Source organism: Periplaneta americana, chromosome 2 (assembly GCF_040183065.1).
Source record: "Periplaneta americana isolate PAMFEO1 chromosome 2, P.americana_PAMFEO1_priV1, whole genome shotgun sequence".
Classification (NCBI taxonomy): domain Eukaryota; kingdom Metazoa; phylum Arthropoda; class Insecta; order Blattodea; family Blattidae; genus Periplaneta; species Periplaneta americana.
Window position 1 is genome coordinate 188580238 of NC_091118.1, and position 27719 is coordinate 188607956.

The 27719-nt window shown below is 34.5% G+C and overlaps 1 protein-coding gene across 1 annotated transcript; it reads right to left on the bottom strand.

The window, feature by feature from the left end:
* Nucleotides 1-5201: 5201 nt before the first annotated feature.
* On the bottom strand, nucleotides 5202-27719 carry LOC138694950 (leucine-rich repeat-containing protein 15). Its single transcript, XM_069819169.1, has 3 exons — nucleotides 27507-27719; nucleotides 12553-12745; nucleotides 5202-8476 (listed from the first exon to the last, which is right to left on the bottom strand). The coding sequence occupies exons 2-3, from the start codon at nucleotides 12721-12723 to the stop codon at nucleotides 6533-6535; spliced, it is 2115 nt and encodes a 704-aa protein (XP_069675270.1). The 5' UTR covers nucleotides 12724-12745; nucleotides 27507-27719; the 3' UTR covers nucleotides 5202-6532.

Consider the following 27719-nt stretch of genomic DNA (forward strand, 5'->3'; position numbering starts at 1 on the left):
AAGGAACCCCACACATTAATTTTATGCTAACGTTTGTGTATATACAGGTATCTAAACATTTTGATGTTAGAGCACTTCACCCATTTTGGCCACTCGACCGCAATTACGAATGCAGTAAAAATTAGTTCGCTAGGAGCCGTTAACAGAAGGAAAACACAATTTCATTGGGAAAATTTATTGGAACAGACACAGCAATTGTTGAGCTATTTTTAAACATATTCCCCACCGGAATTGAGACATTCGTCATATCGTGGGATCGACAGAGAGATGCAGACGGCTGTCAAACGCTGGTTCCGATCCCAGACGGCTGACTTCTACGATACAAGGATACAAAATTTGATCCCATGGTATAGCAAATGTCTCAATTCCAGTGAGAGATATGTTAACAAATAGCGCAACAATTGCTGTATCTGTTTCAATAAATATGTATCCTATGTTGAAAAATAGCGCAACAATTGCTGTATCTGTTTCAATAAATATGTATCCTATGTTGAAAAATAGCGCAACAATTGCTGTATCTGTTTCAATAAATATGTATCCTATGTTGAAAAATAGCGCAACAATTGCTGTATCTGTTTCAATAAATATGTATCCTATGTTGAAAAATAGCGTAAAAATTGCTGTATCTGTTTCAATAAATATGTATTCTATGTTGAAAAATAGCGCAACAATTGCTGTATCTGTTTCAATAAATATGTATCCTATGTTGAAAAATAGCGCAACAATTGCTGTATCTGTTTCAATAAATATGTATCCTATGTTGAAAAATAGCGCAACAATTGCTGTATCTGTTTCAATAAATATGTATCCTATGTTGAAAAATAGCGCAACAATTGCTGTATCTGTTTCAATAAATATGTATCCTATGTTGAAAAATAGCGCAACAATTGCTGTATCTGTTTCAATAAATATGTATCCTATGTTGAAAAATAGCGCAACAATTGCTGTATCTGCTTCAATAAATATGTATCCTATGTTGAAAAATAGCGCAACAATTGCTGTATCTGTTTCAATAAATATGTATCCTATGTTGAAAAATAGCGCAACAATTGCTGTATCTGTTTCAATAAATATGTATCCTATGTTGAAAAATAGCGCAACAATTGCTGTATCTGTTTCAATAAATATGTATCCTATGTTGAAAAATAGCGTAAAAATTGCTGTATCTGTTTCAATAAATATGTATCCTATGTTGAAAAATAGCGCAACAATTGCTGTATCTGTTTCAATAAATATGTATCCTATGTTGAAAAATAGCGCAACAATTGCTGTATCTGTTTCAATAAATATGTATCCTATGTTGAAAAATAGCGCAACAATTGCTGTATCTGTTTCAATAAATATGTATCCTATGTTGAAAAATAGCGTAAAAATTGCTGTATCTGTTTCAATAAATATGTATCCTATGTTGAAAAATAGCGTAAAAATTGCTGTATCTGTTTCAATAAATATGTATCCTATGTTGAAAAATAGCGCAACAATTGCTGTATCTGTTTCAATAAATATGTATCCTATGTTGAAAAATAGCGCAACAATTGCTGTATCTGTTTCAATAAATATGTATCCTATGTTGAAAAATAGTGCAACAATTGCTGTATCTGTTTCAATAAATATGTATCCTATGTTGAAAAATAGCGCAACAATTGCTGTATCTGTTTCAATAAATATGTATCCTATGTTGAAAAATAGCGTAAAAATTGCTGTATCTGTTTTAGTAAATATGTATCCTATGTTGAAAAATAGCGCAACAATTGCTGTATCTGTTTCAATAAATATGTATCCTATGTTGAAAAATAGCGCAAAAATTGCTGTATCTGTTTCAATAAATATGTATCCTATGTTGAAAAATAGCGCAAAAATTGCTGTATCTGTTTCAATAAATATGTATCCTATGTTGAAAAATAGCGCAAAAATTGCTGTATCTGTTTCAATAAATATGTATCCTATGTTGAAAAATAGCGCAACAATTGCTGTATCTGTTTCAATAAATATGTATCCTGTAAACGGCCCAGGGAAAATCACCTTCTGTACAGCCTCGTAATTGCTGTCGAGTGGCCAAAAATTTGTACAAGCACTTCTTTTGGCATTATTAATATGATGGAAGAAAAAAATTAACTTTCTATCTGCCCCCATCAGAAAGTTTGCTGTAAGCTAAGTCTGAACAGACAAGACTTTGAGGTTAAGTTTAATAAAATTGTAATGCAGATAGTGCGATCACCCATTTGAAGGCAAAAGGAGAATAATCGGTTTATTTCTTCTTTTTTTTTTTACTTTCCTTGATGTATCAATTTGTATCAGTTCCAAGGTAAAATTTTATTTCAATTTATTTGTCTATAAAATATTTTTCTGTCATTGTACAAGTTTATAATTATCAATGGCTAAACATTTGAGTAATGGTTTCATTATTAATAAAAATTCTTTCAATTCACCCTATTTAATTAAATTGACTTCACTTTTGTACAACAATATAACAAAATTATTACATCTGCGAGGTATAGCAATCCATCCATGTTTTACAGTAATAAATAGCCTATATTTCTACACTCTATACAGCACAGTTATAAGGAATCTATTTAGTTGTCACTTTCGTAGCATGTTCTTAATTTAAAACATTTTCAAGTTCCCCCTCCCCCGATACTATTTAAACTGCTTCATATTGGCAAGTAGCATTGGTATGCAAGTAGTAAATATTATCAATCCAGTGAAGAGTAACATTTTATGCAATTTCATTGAAAATTGACGGTTAAAATTTTTAATTAATCTTCATCGTCTTGAGGAGAGAAAGGAATTCTGTTGTTGGAGCCGCTAACGTATCAAAATCTATTTTACTATCCTCCAACAAAAAGATGCAGGGAGATTTATAAAATTTTTGGATTGCGTGAAACGTCCTTTTGCTTTGTGAGGCATTTCTAGGTTAGTTAAGGTTGTATCTAAGGATTAAATAAATGATATTGTAGGCAGGATGAGTACAACTTGTCCAGTAATAATTGAAGACATAGGTTGTAAATAATGATAACGCATATGCACAAATACGGAAATAAAATTTGGAGCTCCCTTATTGTATGTTTCGCTTACAACACACTGCGCATGTGCAGTAAACAAGAGTCCCTGTATATATGCTACTTGTGGACAATCGTTGAAACTGTTGCTTACATACAGGTGGACTCCCATCAAGACTAGCTCCAATTTAAATTCAGTATATGTACAGTTACGGAAGAAAAAACTGGCCGATGAGCAGCAATGTTACTTATGCCGGTTTTGTTGTGGTTATCACAGTACAAAGTGTCTAAGAGGGATACTGTTTCCGTCCCCTCGAAGTTTCTGATCTAGAAGGAAGAGGCTTTCGGACTGTTTCTCTTCACATTCTTTAAGGTTGAAACACTTGTGTTCTTGTCGACATAGAGAAATTTGTTATTTCATTATTTTTACCATTACGATCAGTGCAATTACTTTGGCTTTGACGTCCATAGCTATCGAACTGAAATACTAATGATGATTTTCGAAGTGGTTGTGGCTGTTTATAGACAAAATCTGTTGGTAGAGATGGAAAGGGTCACATATCTAGGACTATAGAAAGAACACGAAATATACAGTAGTCATAAATAATAAACACAGTATAGAGTGAAGAGAGACGAACGAGAAGAAGAAGAACCAGCAAATCCTCTCCAGGCAGGGCATCCATCTTTATACGTACCCTGTCTCAAAGAAATTTGTGATGCAGATTCCCATGACTGTTTGATCTATACAGATGGATCGCGTTTGGATAAACTGTCGAATCAAAATGCCAAAGTAGGCTGTGCCTTTGTTACCTACAGGAACGACAGCGAACACACCTCAGCCATCTTCAGACTCTCCTCAGAGTGCTCAGTGTTTCAGGCGGAACTATTAGCTTTGCGAGAAGCAATCAAATGGTGTAGTCAGTCTGGTTACAGCGCTTGCGTTCACAGTGGCTCTCAGTCAGCAGTAATATCAATTAATGATAAATATAACACTAACATTATAGCCTCAGAGATAAGAACTTTAATAATGAAAAGTGCCGTCCATATTTGTATAACTTGGGTCAGAGTGCATATTGGGATGGTTGGAAATGAGAGAGCCGATGAATTGGCAAAGATGGCAGCCAACTCTGATGTGCCACTGTCGTACAATTTATGTCCGCTATCCTATATAAAAAAAGTAGCCAAAGAACATTATATGCAAGAATGGAACGAAAGATGGGTCAATAGTGATAAGGGAATTCTTACAAAAGAGCTGTATTTTCCAACGGTCTATGATCTTAATAAATGTAAAGTAATAACGCCAAATTTCGTACTTACACAGTTTTTGACTGGGCATGGAAAATTCGGGGAATACTTAAATAGATTCCATATTAAAGACGATGCAACTTGCATTTGTGGGGAGGAATCTCAAGATGTCAAACATGTATAATATGATCGTCCAGTCTTTTGCCGTGAAAGATACGAGCTTGAGTTGTTACTGAACACTTTAAATTATACATTTACCAAACCGTTAACCAATATACTTACAAACTCTAAATCATATAAGTATTTCATGTCCTTCTTGAATAGAATATTCGTGAAACTGTAAAATTAAATTATTCCGGGAAAAAACAATCGTATTATTTCTAATCAACTATAATGAAACTGTAAGTCTTCAATTTCGCATACTATAATATTGTACTATTGGTTTTAATTTTTATTTTAATTAGGCATTTGATTTCTAATTTTGAGCCATTTCTTGTAATACCTGATTATTGCCAATTGTTAGTAAATAATGTATTTAATTCGTAAATTTTAAGCCATCTCTTAGTATAGCAATTTATTGCTTCTAAAACAACATGTTTAATAGCTATTTTATATATATATATATATATATATATATATATATATATATATATCTTCCTATAACCATTAGATATAAATATAGAGACATGCCTTGAGGCTTTATGAAACGATCCATTCTTTCATTAAGGTGCATTCTTGTACATAATTCATGTGAATTGTAAGCTTGACCACTATTTTGTATTATAATTTTATTATTGTTTATTACTTATAAAATATATTTTGATGCCAACTATAACCCTAATATACCTCAGGGTGAAATAGGGTTTATTAAATTGGATAATAAAAAAAAAGAGAGACGAACAGAGGGAATGAAAATAACATTAACAACATTCCTCATATCAGCAATGACAAAACCAATGGCAAAACAACTTTCTATATGTCGACTAAAACACAATAAACGTTGCAATTATACAAATACAGTATATTGTAGAATGAAAACAAAACAATTCCGAAAGCCAGCCTCTCGTAGCGCAACAGCTACGAGGGAAAGTCAATAGTATCCCTACTAGACACACTGCAAAGAATTAGTCCGAAAGTATCTTCCTCCTAGCCCAGCAACTGCGAAGGGAAGTAAACAGTATCCCTCTTAGACACTCTGTACTGTGATAATCACAACAAAACCGACATATGTAACATTACGAGTTTTGCTGCTCATCGGCCAGTTTTTTTTCTCCGTGACTGCACATATCGGACACTTCACTTTTTACTGCATACACAAGAAGTTATCTTATTTTTTCAAGCAGCAACATCCAACCATTTGTTAACACATTGACATATTTATTCAACTAAATTGAAGGACAATGTGGCTATGGAGAATTTACAATCAGAAAACTGTAGATCTCAATTTGGAGCGTTATCATTATTTGCAAAAGCTACAGAAGACCAAGACTCGAAATTGAACTGCTGGCTATTTTCTCCCGAGATCGTCTATTAGATAATGAAGCGAGGCGGACCGCTTGTAAAACCACGAGGCATTGAGTCCATCTTACATATCTATGGTATCACGAGTGACGTCAGATTTTATAGAAAAAAAAATCTTGCATGTCAAAATGTTATAATTTGTCTCTCCTTGTATGTAGATCGAGTATCGACATTTCGAATGAAAAATGGATTTTGCCTTTTGTAACGACCCCAATGTATGAAAAATCCTTTCCCTTTCTTTTTTATTTCGAGTTGAAGTTAGAGCCAACATTCGACACTCAAGTATGATTTTATACATTTGTGATCAACATTGTGAGAGATTTTTTTTTGCACTGTGTCATAGATGCAGAAACAATCAGCATTTCGAAGTTGGTTTAATCATCAAGGATCCGTTATCACTGATTACAAAGTTCCAAGCAAGATATCCAATCATTGATAATGAGTCCAATAAAGTTCATTTAGTGTACTTCGTTTTTATTGGTAATAAGACCGAAATATATATCTGAAAGTTTGGATGTTCATAGCTCTATGACACAGTGCAAATACCCAAAAGTCTCGCATTTTATGCAAAATCTCTTTTTTTTTTAATAATATTTCATCATTAGTAGAAAACATTCTTGTCCTTCTCAATAAGCCACAATTGCTTACCCTCTTTTATGTACAGTTAACAGGAAAAAAACACTGAATTGAATTTTCTTGTGCCAAATGTTGCTGTCTTGCATATCTCCTGGACCAATGTTATTGAAGCACTAGAGAGCGTCACACATTCACTTGTTATTCATAGGTTTAGCGGCACCATGCTCTTCGTCACTGTCACTTCCGGTATCTAAATCTAATGAAGCTTCGTTTTCACCGTCATCGGCAGAATCATCCTGAGTTCTGCCCCCACCACTCGCAGAAGCAATGTCTTCTCTGGATGAGAGATGTTCCCGCGACACTACGTCCTCTCTGGATGCACTCAGCATCTGCACTGCTTCCTCGTACGTCGGTGGCTGTGTAAGTTGACTGTCTGTACGGCCACGATCACGCTCGTAGGATCTTGGAGGTCTCAACTCAGGCGACTCCGGGTCGTCTAAATTGAAGTCTGTCCTGTATTGGAACACCACTCTGGGATGAGTCTCGAAGTTTTCTCTTCTCTCCCTCTCTCTCTCCCTCTCCATTTCTTCATCTTCCTCTTTCAGTCTCTTCTTGATGCCGTGTTTGATTGCTCCAATTACAGCGAAAATGCCCGCCACTGTTATTGCCATTATAAGAAGCGCAGTACCGTAATGTGACAGCCCTATTGAAGACGATTCTGGCTCTTCATAAGGGTACCATGTCTTATAACAAGCTGTGATCCAAGTACTGCCAGAAACAGATTCAGGAGATAAGCACTTAATATCCCTTTGTTCAGTCTGCTTGATTTTAGGTGGGTAATCAGTTAGGAATTCCCAAAAACTTTTGAAATCCTGTGAACTGCAGTCACAAATCCAAGGATTGTCGCCGAGTTTCAGAGAACCGAGTCTGTCGTTATACTCAAACATGTAAGTTTTGAATGGACTTGTGAACCTATTCCCTATCAAGCTTATTGTTACTATTTCTGGAAATCTTTTAAACGTATCGTTGGTGATTGTTGTTAATCTACAATAACTTAAGTCTAAAGTTCTCAGATACCAAGACTGGATGTCATCAGGTATCTTCTCTAGAGGGTTCCGGGATAGATTCAAATACATCAACCAAGGTAACCCTGTCAGAGAATCCTTACGTATTTCCCTGATTTGGCATTGGCTGAGGTCTAAATTTTCAAGCGCTAATATACTTAAATTCCCAACACTTTCAAGACGATTCACAGACAAGTCTAAAGTTTTTAAGTTATAGTTTGTTGAGAAGGTGTTCCACGGGAAGGATCCTTTCAGAGAATTCATCGACAAGTTAACGAACGCCAGTTGTCTGGAACCAATAAAAGCTTGAGGATGTACATCTTTTATTTCATTTGCTGATAAGTCAAGTTCAACCAGAATTTTATTTTTTATGAATGTCCTGTCCTTGAGATAAGTAATTTTATTTCCTCTCAAATTTGCGTATGTCAGATTTGGGAATCCATACAGTCCAGGAACACTCAGACTGCAGTAAGCTGCATCAAAACTTTGTAGAGATGCGGATGTAAGATTTCCGTGGTTTACAGCAAACTGCATGTTTCCAGTGAGTTTCAGTGACACGAGAGAAGGGAGCTTGATCAGTGCGTTTGGATTCATAGAATCAATATCGCAGAAACTGACGTCTAGGTTTTTCAGTGTAGGAGATGCAAGGTCGTCGAGCCACTTTATCGGGTTGGAAGACAGATCGAGGTGGGTTAACTTTTTTAAGCCGGATAAAGACTGACCATCGACTTCCGAAATGCGGCATGCTTTGAGATGCAGCTCTTCAAGCGATGAGCTCTCAAGGGATATGCTCCTATCCCTACCCTTGAAGTAATTCAGAGAGTTCTGTGAAAGTTTAAGGGTTTTCAGCCTAATTAATGATTGCAGGAGCGCTCTGATATTGACTTGTGTCCAGTCTGTAAATAAATTATTTGACAAGTCGAGATACTTCAGTTTTGTGAGTCTTCTGAAGGCATTTGCAGGTATCGTAGAAATCTTGTTACTTGAAAGTTCCAGAATTTCGAGTGCGACGTATCTGTCGAGATTTGGCAGCGTAACTAAAGCGTTGTCTTTCAAATCCAGCCACTGCACCTGCGTACAACAAAATGTTACAAATTAAATTTATTATTAATAAAATTTCATACTTACTTACTTAAATGGCTTTAAGGAATCCGGAGGTTCATTGCTGCCCTCACATAAGCCCGTCATCGGTCAATTTTTATGTTTGAACTGTGTTAGAGAACGGAGAATGAACACTGATGATTTCACATTAAACAAAATATTGGAAAATTGAAAATAAACTCTACAACCTAATTTTTATTAAATGTTCAGAGAACACAGACAATAAGATACGTTTATCTCAAAATAAATTTAAAAAGATTAAGAAATATTTCCACACTCCTATTTCAATTGAATATTTTAGAGAACGGAAACAATATCAATGATTACTTCACGTTGTAAAAACGAAATTTTAAAGTATTTAAAACTCCACAGGCAAAAATAAAAATACGATATGCTATTTTACGTTAAACGAACAAAATTAAAATTTATATTTTTAAACTCTTTCGATTTAATTTTAATTCAATATTCGATGAACACAAGGAAATTAGAAAAACTTATTTTATGCTATACATATCAACTTAATAATTTAAAACAATTCCGTTTGTCGTACTGCAAGCATTTTCTTCAGGCAATTAGAAATAGTTTCCTCCCACGTTCATTTTCAAAGTACTGTACATAGTAGCCGGTAAACTTTCATACAAGAAACCAAATTTCCCGAGAAGTCTTTGAAATCAATCGTGTGTGTTATGTTTACATGCCTCGTTTTCTCACCCGTCGTCTCGAACACGTCAGCTGTTCAGGATACCTGGCCTACGCTGCCTCTGCCAGCAGCAATAATCTTTACAGAGTTGACACACCGTATTACGTTTAAAAATTCCTTTGCACAACGAAAACTTACATTTGTTCGGATCAAATTCCTGAACATTTAAAGGACAAAACTGAAATTCTTTCAATAATTTATTATCATAATACATTGCTCTCTCAAATTTACTGAGCACATTGGGAATTCATTCAATCCGTGGTAAGAATAAACATGACTATATAGTATATACTGGACTTTTTTTAGTATATACTCTTGTTAGTAAGAATAAAAACATTTGAGTACCTACTCATTTTTGATTACATACTCATAACATGGAAGCATAGTAGAATATACTCAAGTGTCCATCTTGTACAGAAGATATACTCATACTTGATAAGAATAAAAGCTAGTATATTCTCATATTTATAAGTTTGTTCTCATGTTATTCTGAGTATGGTTTGTAGCAGGCTCAATTCTGAATATTTGTTGATTTGTGTTCAGTTTAAAGTCAAATAAAAAAAGGCAGGATTTATGAACGATGTAGTACCTCATGGAAAAATGTAGAAAAAAGCCTTTAACGCTTCACAAAAGTGAATGTGAAAAAGGTTAAACAAGTATTTGTTATTCATGGCTATCAAATTATAAGGTTAGATTATATTGTTAAATATAATTAACAAATTACACTTTATTTGGTAAAATTTGAATTGCAAAATGCAATTACTTGTAACTTTAAATTATATATATATATAACTCTCTATAATAAAAAATAGAATTAGCATAACTGGAATTCTAGAAATGGATTGTAATCTCTATCCAACATCCCGTAATGACGATTTCCCAGTACTATTTTCTTGTTTCCTGTTTATTAACGTCACTTATCTGATTCACTATCTCTTTCATGTTTATTTATTTATTCATTTATTTACTTATTTGCTTATTTAATTAATTTACTTTATTATTTTATTTATTTTTTGTTTATTTATTTACTTATAAAAAGCAAAACACAAACCATTACAGCATGCGGATAACATGTGAAAGTCTATATATATATATATATATATATATATATATATATAAACTGAGCATCACAGTGCAATGTAGTCAAAGAGGATAGGTAACAAGAGTACATACTAACTTTTAAACGATCAAGAAGGCTGTAGAGATGAGTATATATTCGCGTTAGGTAGAATGTCTTTATTCTTACGAATATGAGTATGTTCTAGTAGTTACGAGTATATAATCACGGGAAGTGCTCATACTCAAAAGTATAAACCTTGAGAAAGTACTTAAGCTTTATTCTTACTACCCAATAGCTTTCCCAAAATACGCTAAATATGAGGCAACTAGACCAGGTAGGATAGCAGTTCATTTCCCCCTCCATTGCATACATCGCCGATTAGCTACATATTACACTAATCAGACTTCAGATGCATACAAACAATTGTTCTTCCTCTGACACATATCGTCAAGTGGAGGTGTACTGCCTGATAATAGATGTTAGATACCAGTAATGGATAAAATAATGTACCTATAACAGACGAGGGTAAACAGATTTTATACGCTTGTGGAAATTTTCATCCCCGGCTTCGCCTCGGGTGCTAAACTTTCCACTCACGGATAAAATATAATTTTACTCTCTTGTAGTATACATTACTGCAGCCGCGGCGAAAATGTGATCGTGCGCCGAGCTACTGTGTAACCTGCAACGTGCAGAGCACCTATGGAGGGAGGCGGACACCCGAAGGGGAAGTGAAGCAACTGTCTGACTTATTAACGGATTTTCATTTTCCTTACGTCAAACACTTGAATACAATTTTATACAGTACAAGGTTACAAAGTAATGTTTAGTACGTGTAACGAAGAAAGAAATGAATAAGAAAACATAGGACACATTATCACAACATAAAATTGTCTTCAGAATGTCTCTGCGACAGAGTTTCAAAATCAGGAATTATGTCACTTACTGTCAGTCATAGTTGATCACGAAGGTATTTGTCTGTCAGTTGTGATCTAAATTTGGTTTTTACCTGTTTTCATTCCTGAAAATAATTTTTCACAGACTTAAGTTTTAGCGAACATGGCTTCAAAAGAGCAAGCGAAAGAACGAAGCTTTGGATATTTATTTTTTGGCAAAGATTTGAAAAGTTCAACATTTGTCAAGTCCTTACATCTAGCTTTCATTTAACATCACATTGTAAATCTGTGACTTTAAATTGAAGATCTAGCCACATTATTCGTACATCTGCTGAAAAAGGATCGTCGTACAGAGATGATGATGATGATGATGATGATGATGATGATAATAATAATAATAATAATAATAATAATAATAACACTAAATTTAATTTTATATGTGGCACAATAAAGAGATCCCTGAAATACACTAGAAGAGAAACCAAACTAAAATTCTATAAGGTTATGGCTGTGCCTATATTGCTGTATGGTAGTGAATTTTGGACTTTAACCAAGAAAGAAGAAAAAACTATAGAAGCAGCTGAAATGAGGTTTTTACGTAGTGTAGCTGGTTGCACACTTTTGGATAAAAGAAAAAGTGAAGATATCAGGAATGAATTAAATATTTTTAAACTGATGGATAAAATAGAGCAATATAGGAACAATTGGAAGGAGCATGTTCAGAGTATGAAACCAGGCCGAATACCAAAAATTATTTTAGATTATAATCCAGAGGGTAGAAGAAGTGTTGGTAGGCCAAAGAAGAGATGGATACAACTTTTTAATTGAAATCTATGAGACCGGAACGAGCCTAAATGGCTTAAGCCGTGAAATGTTGATGATGATGATAATAACACTTAACCTTTTAATGTTTCATCAGTAATATGTAGTAACTTATAATGCCGTTTTATGTTATACAACCGTTTTCCTCGTAATACTTGTGAACAAATCATACATTTAATATTCTCATCACATTAGCAGCAAAGAATGCATCCTCCCATCCTACTTGAAACTTTCGTTTTTTATAGAGGTACATGGTTTCGAGAGAGACATTGCGACGCCTACGCCACTCGCAGGTCAGAGACAAATACGAATGGAACGGAGTCTGACTCCAGTGAGTGAGAGGATAGGGGATGGGGGAGATAGGAAGCGCATAGCTGTCATTGCGAGCCACAATGTGCTCGTGAGTCACATTTTCGCCACGGCTGCATTACTGCCTTTTATGCACATTTCTTTGTGTACTTCTACAGGAGAGTTGAATGACTGCTACACAGATATAACTTTTATGTATTTTCAGAATTGAAGCTTCTATGCAAATATTTCAGAAATTGCAAAGCGTGTTATATGTTACCTTCTTATCGACATCCAGAGGAAAGTTATCAAGTCCTAATCCGGAACAGTTGGTAGTGAAGGGCGTGTAATCCAGGAAGCACAGGCAGTGGTAAGGGCACGTTCCGGAAACTTCCAGAGGCGCAAGCCCAAATATTATGGCGATGAGGAGATGGACCACGGGTAAGACCATCTTGATGCTTTCGTGGGATTACCTGGAAAATTAAACATAATGTATCAAAATCAACTTTGGGGAAGACAACAGCTTGCATTGTAATTAGAACATCGGCTAATTGGAGCTGCCGTTTATTTGTGACAACTCTTCAAGAACAGAAACAAATAGATTATATTTATAACGTTGATTTTCTTCGCTTAGTTGGGCCAGCAGACCGCTTAATCGAGGCAGTGAATATAAGCGGACGAAGAATAAATTCTTAAAGCGTGTGTCCATGAAATTTGTCGCCAATAGATGGTGAGGAATAAGCAACAAAAGAATTCAGAACTGTTTTCTCTCTAAGGTTCCGATGGCCACAGCTGTGGAGTAATGGTCAACGCGTCTGACTGTGAAACGAGCGGGCCCGGGTTCCAATCCTGGTTGAGACAAGTTACCTTGTTGGGATTTTCTCCGGAGTTTTCCCTCAACCAATTGAAGCAGAATTGCTGGGTAACTTTCGGCATTGGACCGAACACTCATTTCGCCATAATTAATTCACATGTCACATTATCATCATCATCATCATCATCATCATCATCATCATCATCATCATTATCATTATCAGGGCTAGGATTTTGATGACCTATGAATCATGAAAAAATGTCTTAAAACAATGCATTTATGAACTAAAATCTTTCAAAAATGCCCTTAAAAATGCCCTAAAAATTGATCTTACATAATTGGCTCAGTAGGAATATTAATATTTAGACTAGTAATCGAATTAAATTCTAGTACCAACATTCAAGTTTATTTAATTTTACATAATTTTTCTAAGTAGTAGACTATAATTAATTATTTTACCAGATGTAGTTCCATATAGTCCACCACAAGTCCGCTCTTATCCGGAACTAGCAGGTATAGAGGAGTCTATATTGAAGGGGTGGTTGGACTGATCCATTACGTGGGGGTGTACTACGTTAAAATGACAATATTTGTGTAGAAAAACGATTAAAATAATATACAAAATAATGGGTATTAATATGTTGAGAAAATATCAAAGGAAATAAATAATATTTTACATTAATAATGGGGATTATTGCCAAAATTAAATGAAAATACCTAAAAAATGACCGAATAAAACAAAAAATGCTCTTATGAGTTGTAAGAGGTGAAAAATGCAAAAAAATGCCCTAACAAATATGTTTTAAAACACTCAGTTTATCACATAACATATAAATACCAAAGCAGCAATGTTTCTGGCTTACTAGAAAAAAGATGCAATTTCATCAAAATCCTAGCCCTAATCATCATCATCATCATCATCATCATCATCATCATCATCCATACCATAGCCAGGGTTCAGTTCACTGTGCAGCGTGCTGTACTTGTGCAAGAGCGCGGCAGTTCGGCTACCCAATCATTCACAGAATAGGAGTGGTAAGCACAATAAGCCTTAGGCTGCAGTGGAAGCCTTCGGGTTCCTCCTACGCAAGGAGACAAAAAATAAGTTTCGATAATACTACATTGCTAAATAATCTATGCGACAATTATAACTTTTTTCATCGTATTTCTAGTGTATCTTGTCTTGCATAAATATTCGTTTGAGGGCCAGAGTGAAAACGAAGAAATCGCAAAAAGGAGCGATCTAAAAGACATAGCAGCCACGGCAAAGCAACTAAAATGAAGAGTTATTTTTTTCATCGTATTTCTACTTTATATTGTGCTGCATAAATATTCGTTTGAGGGACGAGTGAAAAACTAAGAAATCGCAAGAAGGAGCGGTTTGAAAGACATAGCAACCACGGCACAGCAACTAAATGGAGATGGGGAGGCCACGTAGCAAGATTACACGATGACAGGTGTGCGTACACGGCAACGTGGGACCCCAGACTAGGGAAAAGAAGCAGAGGACGTCCCAATCAGGGATGTTCCGCAAGTCAAGACCGTTTGTGGAAATCCGTGGACAAGGACTGCACGAGACAGAATAAGATGGAAAAAGCTAGGCAGAAGACTGCTACAAAGTTATAGTGAGAGACAGTGTTAGTGAAACTAAAGGACTGGATATAGTGAAAATTGTAAATGTTTAGAGTTTATATGAGGTGTTTAGTTGCAAAATCAGATACATCACTAAAACATCATTTTTCAGCATGAAGGAAAAACGTTTGCAAGGAACCAAGGATTTGCAACCAATACTATTCTTTCATCATACAAATCCATCTGATGTATCTGGCTTTGGAGCATAACAGTGCTACAGCAGTTGTAGAATCATATGAAGATATGAAATATAACATTAACTCATTTCGAAAAAAAAGAGGTGATGTATCTGATTTTACAACTACATGCCTCATATTTAAGTGTAAATAAAACAAAAATACAGGCAATAAGACAGTTATGGATGTAGACGGTGTGCAGTTTTAAGCGATGCAAGTGAAAACAGTCTAACAATAGAAAAAAAAATTCATGCAAACAGTAGCTTACGCAGGATTTTGTGAAGGTTATTATTAAAATTGTTTACTTATTTACATTTTCGGTATTTTCAATTTCATGTACCGTTATTATTATTATTATTATTATTATTATTATTATTATTATTACTATTATCATCATCATGTTTCGGCATATTTCTTATTATATTATGAATATCCTTATAGAGTCTTTGAAACATAATATTTTCACAGCCAATCAATTTTTAACGAAGTTTAACTTCTGTTTAATTTTGTATAATAAAAATGCTTGTGTCATTATTACACTTACACAATAATAATATATATATATATATATATATAAATTATTATTGTGTAAGTGTAATATATATATATATATATATATATATATGAATGTGGGTATGTATGTATGTATGTATGTATGTATGTATGCGTGTATGTGTGTGTGTATATTCTCTATACAAATCTACACGCTTTGACCGATATGTGCCAAAGTTTGCACATTTAACCTTCATAACCAGGAGAAGAACATAGGCTACATTAAAATTGTGCAAATGGAAGTTAAATTAATTAAATATATATAAAATAAAAATAAATAGATCAAATATTCATGTATTATATTAAAATGCAAAATCTTCTACAGTCAATTGTTCTTTATTATTGCCTATTGTATTCAACATAGACTTTCACGAGGCCTTGGAAATTTTAACACGAAATTAAATTACATTGTTGTTACACATCATGAAGGCTAAAACTAGATAATTCATGCAATAAGTATCTTTACACAGTCCAGGACCGTATTATGAATTTCTCGATGCAGTTTTGTAGATAGTGAGCAGACTGTTTTATCCAATTGAATTCTAGAATTCTTTCAAACTACAAGGATTGCTACCACATAATTTACTTAATATTGAATAGCCATAGTAGACCTACTATTGCCAAATATTGACTCACCAAAATTATGCACTAACAAGAATTTGTGTCAAAAACTCATGCGAAACGTAATATGAGTGGCAATATTAACTGGAAAAACGAAAGAAGATGATGTTTTTATCCCACGTATTGCTATTATAGCCATTCGATGTTAAGCAATTATTATAAGTTATAGTAATATTTGTGATAATATTACGATATTATAATATTGCAATAATAATATAGAGCCTATTTTACTGTTACTGTTAACCCGTCTCTTATTAATAAGTTATGGTCACTAATGACTTGGCCGTTTATAGAAAAATATGATTTTCTGTTGTGGTAGTGTTCTACATTGCCTTCTCCAGGAGAGTGAATTCTGATGAGTATAGTCTCCGTTACTGCAAAACACCCTGAAATCCATGTATTTGATAGAATCCATCCGTTTGGCCTTGAAGGAAATTAAATATATTGTGGGCAGAAAGGCTTAATAATGCATAATGCCGTGGTACGATAAATATTATCATCAATCACAATGTTAAATACAGTATCTTAAATATCCCTGTAGCATAAGGTCTCAATGTTGTTAAAACTCTATTCATAGGTGAGATGGAATTATTTCGATTAGTCAGTTTCTTTGGATATTAGTGGCACTTTCTTTAATATTCGTCACTAGGGAGGAGAAAACATAAGTAAATATGGTTCGTTTTGGTTTTATATAGTTCCCTTGCCGAGGTCTCCGATAAGTCTAACATACAGTTTATTTAGAAATAGACCAAAATTTAAAACCCGGGCAACGCCGGGTAATTTAAACTAGTATAGTCAACAGTCATTTGTATATGATAGGCAAGACACTTTACTTCACATAACAGGAAAATTCATGGTAATATACAAATATATTGAAAAAATATAAGTAAACACAATAATGGAACATGGAACGCATCAAGGATGAAGAATAAAACTGGCATGATGAATATATTGAAGAAGGGGTAGGAGAATTGTGCCTTATGTCGATGTAGATTTTGTTACTCTGACAGTGAAAAATCAGAGAAGGAAAAACGATAATGGACAAACAAAAAACTCAAATCTAAATATGTCTTTTTTTTTTAGTTTGGGGGGGGGGAGGTTCTAACGCTGTAACCTCCCTTTGTGTACGCCCTTGCATGCAAAGGTTTATGGTTTAGATATTGCTGGAGAAACGTGAAAGTGGATAATGGAAAAGCTGTAGCTGCTCAGAGTTGTAGCTTTAGGTAGTGTTAAGAAAAGTAAAAGACTGAAATTGTAGCAAGTCTATACATGTATAAGGTTTATATATTTAAGGCCAAGATACATAGGGTTTAAAGTGCAAGCGAGTACGTGATAGCGAAAGTAGACTAAAGTTCTCTTATGGTCTGGCTCAACATATGAGAAAACTTCAGCCACCCCTACACTACTAGGAGGTCGTTGGCTCGTTGCCCTTCAGGGATTATCTGGGCTTGGGATTTTTCTCCCTTTATGGACGTTATTTCTGCCAATTTCGTTATCATTTTCATAGTATTCTACTGTTAAGAGTTAGTGACGTACGAAGAGGGCTAACTTAGATACAGTACGTGTGGGATTGTCTATATGAAACTTGCGTACACAGCGAACCTTAGAACATTTAGTTGGGGTGGCTGAAAGTGCGTCTGGCTGATAATCAGCGTAAAGGTTCACTAAGATGGACATAGCACTAAGTTTCATCCTTCTTCTTCAGAATAATAATAATTAGTGCTGTTGATCCATCAAAATATTTAATCGATTAACTATTTGAATTTAATCGATTAATCGATAGATTAATCGAGTTTTGATCGATTTGAAAATTTTTTTAATATACTGTAATACACAATTATTGTTAATTTAACTTGTCTTCGGTGATAAGCATAAGTATTAAATGTTGTATATCTATATATATTGTATCGTTATATTACAAAACAACTATTTTAATTATTTACCAACATATTTATTACGAGGCTTATAATTTATTGTGTCAATATCTCCGGGAATTTTTAAGACAAATATAAATAATAAAAAGTATGAAGATTCACCTAGTTAATACTGTTTCATCCATGATTTTAAACATGAGTGCATTCACATGCTCTGAATTAAGTGTCATTCTACGTTTAGTAACAATGTTTCCTGCATCACTAAACACGAAAACACTTTCTTTCTGTCAAGCACTTCTTCACGATCGTTCAATTTAAATCCAAACAGTTCACCGAGTTTACCTCTCAAATTCTCATATGACATAATGAAGTTAACACTTTTCACAGACCACAGAAAACTGATGTTTTTCTTTATCAAACTAAACACACCATCTTCATATAGCCTACAAACTCAGTTCAGAACCTGCAACTGCAAAAGTACTGCGTTCGAAAAAGAAGACTGGCCCCTATTATAATCGAATTACCAGATTTTAGAAAGAGAAGAAGATAGTTACGCTCTCACTTGCACAGAGTGTAGACATGGGATGGAGAGGACGAATCCCAGAAAAGTATGTATTTCATATGCTAGGAAGATGAGCTGACAACAAGGTGGAAGTTTTCTTGGAAAACCATAAAACTTGATAAGAGTTTCGCATTGTGTTTCAACTTTCCATAGAGGTAGACTAGGTCACTGTCCTCATATCTCCATCTCTTTCTGAAGTGTTTGTGCAAAGGTTTTCTCTATGGTACCTACTTTGCAGTTAGAAAATAACAGTACTATTGTGCTTTTAAGTAAGCAATTTCCGAGAGAGAAATATTGTCGGAATTTTTAGTATGAGTTTGTATTAACAAAATAATAAATATAAACTACAACCGATTAATTTTAATCGGCTCGATTATTCGATTAAATATTTTTGATCGATTAATCTTACAACAGAAATTGACCGATTAATCTATTAGATTAATCGATTAAATCTCACAACACTAGTAATAATAATAATAATAATAATAATAATAATAATAATAAAGGTACAATCATTACGTTTGTAGTAATGTAACCTATGAAGACTTGGACTTCTCATTTTTGTCCGAATAACCTGTCCGCTATCTCTTACAGAGGTTTTATCGTGAGAATACCGCAGTCGGAGATAAAGCATTCTATCAGAGCAAACATATGATACCATATCAGTGTTCTCACTTCTACAGATTATCCAACATATATCTTTGTAGGAGATAGTGTTAAATCTACAACTTGAAGCGTAACTTTTCACTAATGAGGATTTAATATTTTGTCACATTTTTTCATGGCTGCCAACTCTGAAATTACGTATCCCCACGCAGTTATACTCACTGAATTATTCAAATGCTGTTGGATTAAAAGCAGTGTGAACTGCGCATTTTTAAAGGTTTATTTTCTCTTTAGATAAAATACTATGATGCACTGTCTAGCTGACCGTCTGTCCGTCCTTGCATTGCCATTTCTAACTATTAGACCCGTTTTCTTCATATTCAATATCTTACTAGTTAGTTTATCCAGGAATGATGCACAAAGAATATGATAATTTTAGTAAAAAGTAATAGATCTTTATTTTAAAACCAAAAACACAAAAAATATAGCATTGATTAATCCATTTGGACGATTCTACATTAGGGGACAGTTTCATGTCTAAGTTCCATAAAACTGTTTACTGTGCTGGCAGAGGAATTTCAAACAATTTTCCATAATAATTATGGATTACATACTTTTATTTTCCCTAAGTTTCCTTGAAAAATTATTGCAAAATATGAAGGAAAAAAAAAATTGCAATTTTTCATTAGCAAGGACATTCCTCTTATAGCTTGTTGAATACTAAATGGAATGCTTTCTCCAAATGTTATGTCAATTTTCAGAAATACACGTATGTTTACTTCAATATACAGGGTCTTTCCGAGGTGATGTTACAAACTTTCAGGGATGATGGCGAAGGACACATGTATCAATTTGATATAAGAAACCCTGGTCCGGAAATGACCGAGTCGAAAATTACAAGCAAAAATAGTTCTGTGGAAATGAAATAATTTTACTCCTCTGTACATCTTATTTATGTGCATTTATCTGTACATCTTACACACACTGTATTCATCTGACGTTGTTTACGTTGTCTACTTACAGTATTCCATTCAGTGCGCTGTCTGAGGGATGGGGACAGGAAACTACACTAAAGCAATGCAGATAGCGTAATGTGTAACGGACATGGTCAGTCCTGATATGCACGTCTGTAGACAGCAATGTATGTGTACAAGTTGCAGTGTCCAGTCGATTAGTCCTAGTGAAATGGAGGAGTACACGAGAGCGGAATAAGCAGACCTGATTTTCGAATACGGATGAGCCAATGGGAACAGTAGACAAGCTCACAGATTGTATCGGCAAGTACCCACGTAGGAGACATCCGGCCCATATCATTTTTCTACGACTGTTCCAAAAGTTAAGGGAAGGAGGGCACGTGGTGCCAAATTACAATTCCATTTCCACACAATTATTTTGCTTATAACTTTCGACTCAGTCATTTCCGGACCATGGTTCCTTATCTCAAATTGATACATGTGTCCTTCCCCATCATCCCTGAAAGTTTGTAACACCACCTCGGAAACACCCTGTATATAATACTTACTTACTTATTGGCTTTTAAGGAACCCGGAGGTTCATTGCCGCCCTCACACAAGCCCGCCATTGATCCCTATCCTGAGCAAGATTAATCCAGTCTCTATCATCATATCCCACCTCCCTCAAATCTATTTTAATATTATCTTCCCATCTACATCTCGGCCTCCCCAAAGGTCTTTTTTCCCTCCGGCCTCCCAACTAACACTCTATATGCATTTCTGGATTCGCCCATACGTGCTACATGCCCTGCCCATCTCAAACGTCTGGATTTAATGTTCCTAATTATGTCAGGTGAAGATAATTTTTTCTTTAATGAAAGACGAATGAAAGGATATAAAACTTTGTCTCCAAACTTCTATGTCATTACCATGCATGAATTTTATTTGAATATAGGAAGGAAGAGAGATTTTTTCCTGTAGTTTAATAGTGTGTGTGTGGTAGCACTGATCCAAGCTACAGTAAGTGACAGTGTGTTGTGGCTGAAGCTTGTGAGATTGATATTTCTAGAAAAAAATATATATTTTGCTCGTTTTTGTTTCCTTTCTGAGATAAAAATGGTTTTATATGAAACATTTCATGCCATTGATTGAATTCCCAATACACTCAGTCAGTTTGAGAGAGCAGTGTATTACGATGATTAATTACACTGAACAACAAGAATTTTGCTCCAACTTAAAACAATGTGTTCCTTATGGTTTGATGTGCGCTGAATCCGAAAATGCATCTCTCTTCTTCATATCACGTAAGATTTTTAAGATATACTATGATTTCACTTTTCGATAAGCGCTCCCCAGGAAACAACTGGCGCGGATTGGGGGTAAAAACCAAAACAAAAGCTAATGTATTTTATTTTTTTATTTTAGTTGGTTATTTAACGACGCTGTATCAACTACTAGGTTATTTAGCGTCGATGAGAATGGTAATAGCGAGATGATATTTGGCGAGATGAGGCCGAGGATTCGCCAGAGATTACTTTGCATTCACATTACGGTTGGGGAAAACCTCGGAAAAAACCCAACCAGGTAATCAGCCCTTGCGGGGATCGAACCCGCGCCCGAACGCAACTTCAGACCGGTAGGCAAGCGCCTTAACTGACTGAGCCACGCCGGTGGCTGTATTTTATGAGTTTATGACTTATTTCCAGCTTATTATGGTTCTTGGTATGTTATTTTGTATTTGTAATAAATAAACAGAATTGGTCCCTTCTATTAAATAAATTTCATAATAGTTCAAAGTGAGGTGTACGCAATAACAAACAAGGGTGTGGTTTTCAATATTTAAAGGAAAAGTTTACCAGTTTGAGTGAAGGGAAATTAAAATAGGGCATTTTCATGGGTCCATAAATTCACAAAGTTATGGCTGAACATTTGCTTGAGAAAAAACTTTCCGTTAAGGAAAGAATGGCAAGGCGCTCTTTTCAAGACGTTTGCTCAAATTTCCTTGGAAATTCTAGGGCAGAGAACTACATAGAACTTGTTGTGGAAGCCATGTTAATTGCATATGACAAAATGGAGTGTGATATGTCTCTCAAAATACACTTTTTACATTCTCATTTGGATTTCTTTCCTCCTAACTTTGGAGCGGTAAACGACGAGCATGGGGAAAGACTTCATCAAGAATTAATATCTGAAATGGAAAGGCGATATAAAGGAAGATAATCATCCAGCATGCTTACAGATTATTGTTGGTTCCTTGTAAAATACAGTCCCGGGTCTAGTTATAAACAGAAGTCATCCAAAAAATTATTTCAAATGTAAATTCAAATTCCGAGATTTTTCTCATTATACAATATGAAATATTTTTATTGTTGTGTTTTAAACTATGTTACATCATTTTTGTATCCATTACACATTTTTAAAGTATTATGAGACATTTTGAATCCCTAGTGTGTTGTAATTTTATCAGTAGCAGCGAAAAATTAAAAACAAATAAGTTTTGTCATAAAAAAATTCAATTCATTTCCCCCGGAAAATGGTACGTGATGGGGAAATTTGAGTTTTAAATTCAGATTTAGGGCACATATATTAGTAATATTCATATATTTTTATTTCGGAGCAAGACAAAAAGTAAAAATTTATTGTTCAGTGTTATTGAACGAATTCTAGTTTTGTACTTTAAATGTGCAGAAATTTGATCCAAACAAATGTAACATTTCAAAATTCCTTTTCAGAACGAAAACCTCTCCGTGTGGTTGGCCTGTAGGGGGAGGGAATAGGCTACGGTGTGTTTACATTCTCTGTAACTACCCATTGCGCTGGTCGTATTCATTTCGAAATCCTGGTCTGAACATCTCACTTGTAGGCCTCCGGTAACACTTTTTGATGTTCATATCGATAAGATAGTTTTACTGAGAAACAAGATGATTAAATCCTCATTAATCTGTAAATAGGATTTTGGGTTGACTATTTATGTCCTCGTTACTTATATTAACCCCTGTTCTTGAATGTCAGTATGCGTCCTGTAAAAACCTACAGTAATATCACAGTCTAGTATATATAGTCGCGAAGCTTGGGGTGATTTTTTGCATTTCTCGCGATAGTTGCTAGCCGCTCGGAGCGCTGTGTGTACTAGGAACAATAGACTGTGCCACAGCCATCCTGATCTAATACAGGCCGTAAGGCAGACCATGTGACTCGCTTAACCCGATCACGAAGGGCGGCGTTTCAACCATATAAATTAATTGGAATGCATAAAAAGTAACATATATTTCTCTAAAATGTAGTGTAATTCCATTAATAAAATTTAAAACAATGATTAGGAGACACTTCAGACATAATTCCTTGCGAGTTAAGGTGTAATATTATTTATGGTGTGAAAATTACGTTGTTCGTATGTGTAATAGACCTACCTGCCTTTATTTCGATTAAATATTGCGAAATTATTGTGCATTCATTTATGCACGATTCAATAATTTTCAGTTGCAGCGCACAAATATTTAGATATGTTGAAATTATAGGTTATGTTTACTGTCCCAGTTGCCTCTTTCTGTCTAATTTTAGTGGTCTCCAATGCCCTGCCATTCATATGGAAATATTATAGGTCATGTTTTATATATCTTATATTCCTAAATTCGCAATTATACATTATAATTAAGCATAATGTCATGTACGATACTCCGCACATTCAATTTGTCTGTATTTTAATACTACAGTTGAGTATTGAATTATTGTATTTATCTACTGCCTAAGAGACGAAGTAACAATCGTGCGTACACTAATTTCATAAGAGTGGTATGATAAATTTTCTGTCTTTATCAAGGAAGGTAGATGTGCTATATTACAATCACAATATAAATTATTTTTTATTAAACCTCAAATAGCTTCCATTCTAAACTTAAAATGTTGATGCGAAAAGATTATGTTAACATGTAAAATTCTCTTCACGTTAAAATAACACAGTTTTGTAATTATTTCTGCAACATATTATGCAACAAGAAGTAAAGGGAACTTATGGACACATTACACTAAATAAAACTTAGCTATGATACGCAATAAAGTTATAACATAATAATTCACTGAGCTTCATAGACTGAAATAGAAAACCCGAACATATATTACGGCCTGGTCTAGATCTGTGCCGTATTTTGTATTGTGACAAGTTGTGTAAACTGTGAAATGTTCGTTGTCGGTTGTAATAACTGTAAATGGCTAAAATACAATAATTTGAGTAATAATATGGGACAAGGAGACGTTTGTTGCATTATAAATTCTAAGAAAAAGAGGTCAGAGTTATCCTTCCGAAAGATCTAGGAAGGTGAGTTTATAAAATATAATATATATTTTATGAAAATAATATATAAACTTTATGTATTTCACATTTCAATAGTGGAAGGAAGGTGTTAATTTTTCAAAAGAACACGATATCAAAAGTACAATACATTTTATCGTCTGCTAGGGAAAGAGTCTGTGATAAGGCGACAGTAGCGATCCTGGTGGCTAACAACTATCTATGTCTATGTTTGCATATTTAGTTAGTATTGAGCTTCGCAACTGTATATACTAAACTGTGGTAATATGTATTTTACGTGCATCCAACCATGACTTTCTTATTATCTGCGTGAAAGGAGACATTTTCCAGGTAGTAGCGATAAAATAGTAGATAATTTAAGACGATAATATTGCACGATAGGTGATTCAGATTAGCTAAAATTCATTGGATTTCTATTCGCGGATAGGTACTGTACGTGAGTCAGGAATGTGCCATTAAATCAGATTCCTTTGTTCCTTCACTTGAATTCTGAATCATTAATGAAGAAACAAAGATGATCTGGCATGTTTTCTCAGGGTACTTTTTTCTACTTTAATTTCTACATTTCGCCATATTTCACAATCAGTCTTTTCACCGGTGCAGACATGAGCGTGAAACTGATAAAGCGTTTCACCTAGAAGACCAGCTGGATAGAATTTAAGGTCTTTCACAACAAATTTACTGATTACAATTACGACAAAACCTGCATTTCTTTGTGCATCTCTCAGTTCATATTTAGCGATGACTCTTACACTTTAACTACATCATACCACTTTCGACTAATAAAACGGTACGGAACGAGCATTTATTTTTTATCACCTTCCTAGCATTTAATGTTCTTAACACCTCCCTAGCATTTGTTTCTTTCTTTGCCAATTGTACATTCAATAATAGTTCCTTTCAAAATGATTCATGTTTATTTCATCTCCCTTACTTAAAACTTTTGTATCATTTATCTTGTTGTTGTCCACACCTGTGGAGTAACGGTTAGCGCGTCTGGCCGCGAAACCAGGTGGCCCGGGTTCGATTCCCGGTCGGGGCAAGTTACCTGGTTGAGGTTTTTTCCGGGGTGTTCCCTCAACCCAATATGAGCAAATGCTGGGTAAGTTTCGGTGCTGGACCCCGGACTCATTTCACCGGCATTATCACCTTCATCTCATTCAGACGCTAAATAACCTAAGATGTTGATAAAGCGTCGTAAAATAACCTACTAAAATAATAAAATAAATTTATGTTGTTTAAATTATTTAGATTATGTTATAGCTTCCGCTATACATAAGTATAAGAGAGACCAAAAATGGAAGTGGCTACACCAAACAACATTTTGTATTGCATAAAATTTGTTAATAGAATTATAGCCTATATTTGAAATTGTTAATATTATATAACTTGGACATATTGTTTAACATATGTATTACCTTCGTGAATTGTTATAATAATAATAATAATAATAATAATAATAATTATTATTATTATCATTATTATTATTATTATTATTATTATTATTATTATTATTATTATTATTATTATTACTTACAAATGGCTTTTAGGAACCCGCAGGTTCATTCCCGCCCTCACATAGGCCCGCCATCGGTCCCTATCCTGTGCAAGATTAATCCAGTCTCTATCATCATATTCCACCTCTCTCAAATCCATTTTAATATTATCCTCCCATGTACGTCTCGGCTTTCCCAAAGATTGTTTTCCCTCCGGTCTCCCAACTAACACTCTATATGCATTTCTGGATTCGCCCATACGTGCTACATGATCTGCCCGTCTCAAACGTCTGGATTTAATGTTCCTAATTATGTCAGGTGAAGAATACAATGCGTGCAGTTCTGCGTTGTGTAACTTTCTCCATTCTCCTGTAACTTCATCCCTTTTAGCCCCAAATATTTTCCTAAAAAACTTATTCTCGAACACCCTTAATCTCTGTTCCTCTCTAAAAGTGGGAGTCCAAGTTTCACAACCATACAGAAGAACCGGTAATATAACTGTTTTATAAATTCTAACTTTCAGATTTTTTAACAGCAGATTAAATGACAAAAGCTTCTAAACCGAATAATAACACGCATTTCCCATATTCATTCTGCGTTTAATTTCCTCCCAAGTGTCATTTATATTTGTTACTGTTGCTCCAAGATATTTGAATTTTTTCACCTCTTCGAAGGATAAATCTCCAATTTTTATGTTCCATTTCGTACAATATTCTGGTCACGAGACATAATCATTATTATTATTATTATTATTATTATTATTATTATTATTATTATTATTATCATTATTTTTATAGCTTCTGCTGTATGCGATTGTGGATAGTCATGTATCAGAGATTGATTAACCTTTGGGTCAATATAGAGTATCCACCAGCCACTGAACGAATATTGCGCATTTCTACCACTGCTAATGTGGCGCTATAAACCAATTTTCAATACTTTTATCACAGCCACAACACATTTAAATTCTTATTGTACTATATATCCATAGAATTATTACTACATTAACATATTTAATATATCACAAGACATAGAGTGAACGATCTAAATGTAATTATTATGAAAATCGCCATATTTTCTTCATGGAATTATGATCCACTTCCACTAGATGGCTACCGACACCAGCAGCAGGGCCGGCAATACATGCAAATGTGAGGACTGTTACTACAGGTGTGTAGTATTATGTGACAGGTTAGGATAGGTTAGGTTAGATTAGGTGTGTAGTTATTATGAGAGAGGTTAGGTTAGGTTTGATTAGGTGTGTAGTATTATTAATATGTTGGAAACACTGAAACTCACTGTTACATTAACGAAATATGGCCATATTCTTCATTCACGCACGGCGAATTTCGTATATAAGTGCGTATTTAGGGCGAGTTGGGTGGGCTTACAGCTCTCCCAGTGAACACATCAATTTCTGTTAATCAATACTGTAAATCCAAGGCATTTTAAAGGTATTTGATGAAGTTGCTATAGTGGCTGTGATGTAAGTAATATTCGCTTCCATTTGTAAACCGAAACAAAAGTAAAACGTTCAAACCAACACAACTGTAGTTTTAGTCCCAAAAGTGGTCAGCGTATTCCTGATACAGAGTAGATTTTTTTTTACACAAGACACTGAAAAATACAAAGGACTTACTTGATGGCAGTCCAAGTGTAATTTCTGTTCCTTGAAATCATGTTGAAGGTAAGAATTCACAAATAATCCACTTTAAAGAGAACCAGAATCTCCGTTGTCACATGACGCATCACACAGAAGTACTGCAGCAACGGTGGCTCCCTTATCTGCACTCTTATCAGCTGTGGCACTCCTTTATTTGACTTCGTCATAACAGTCTTTATCTTGTGTCCA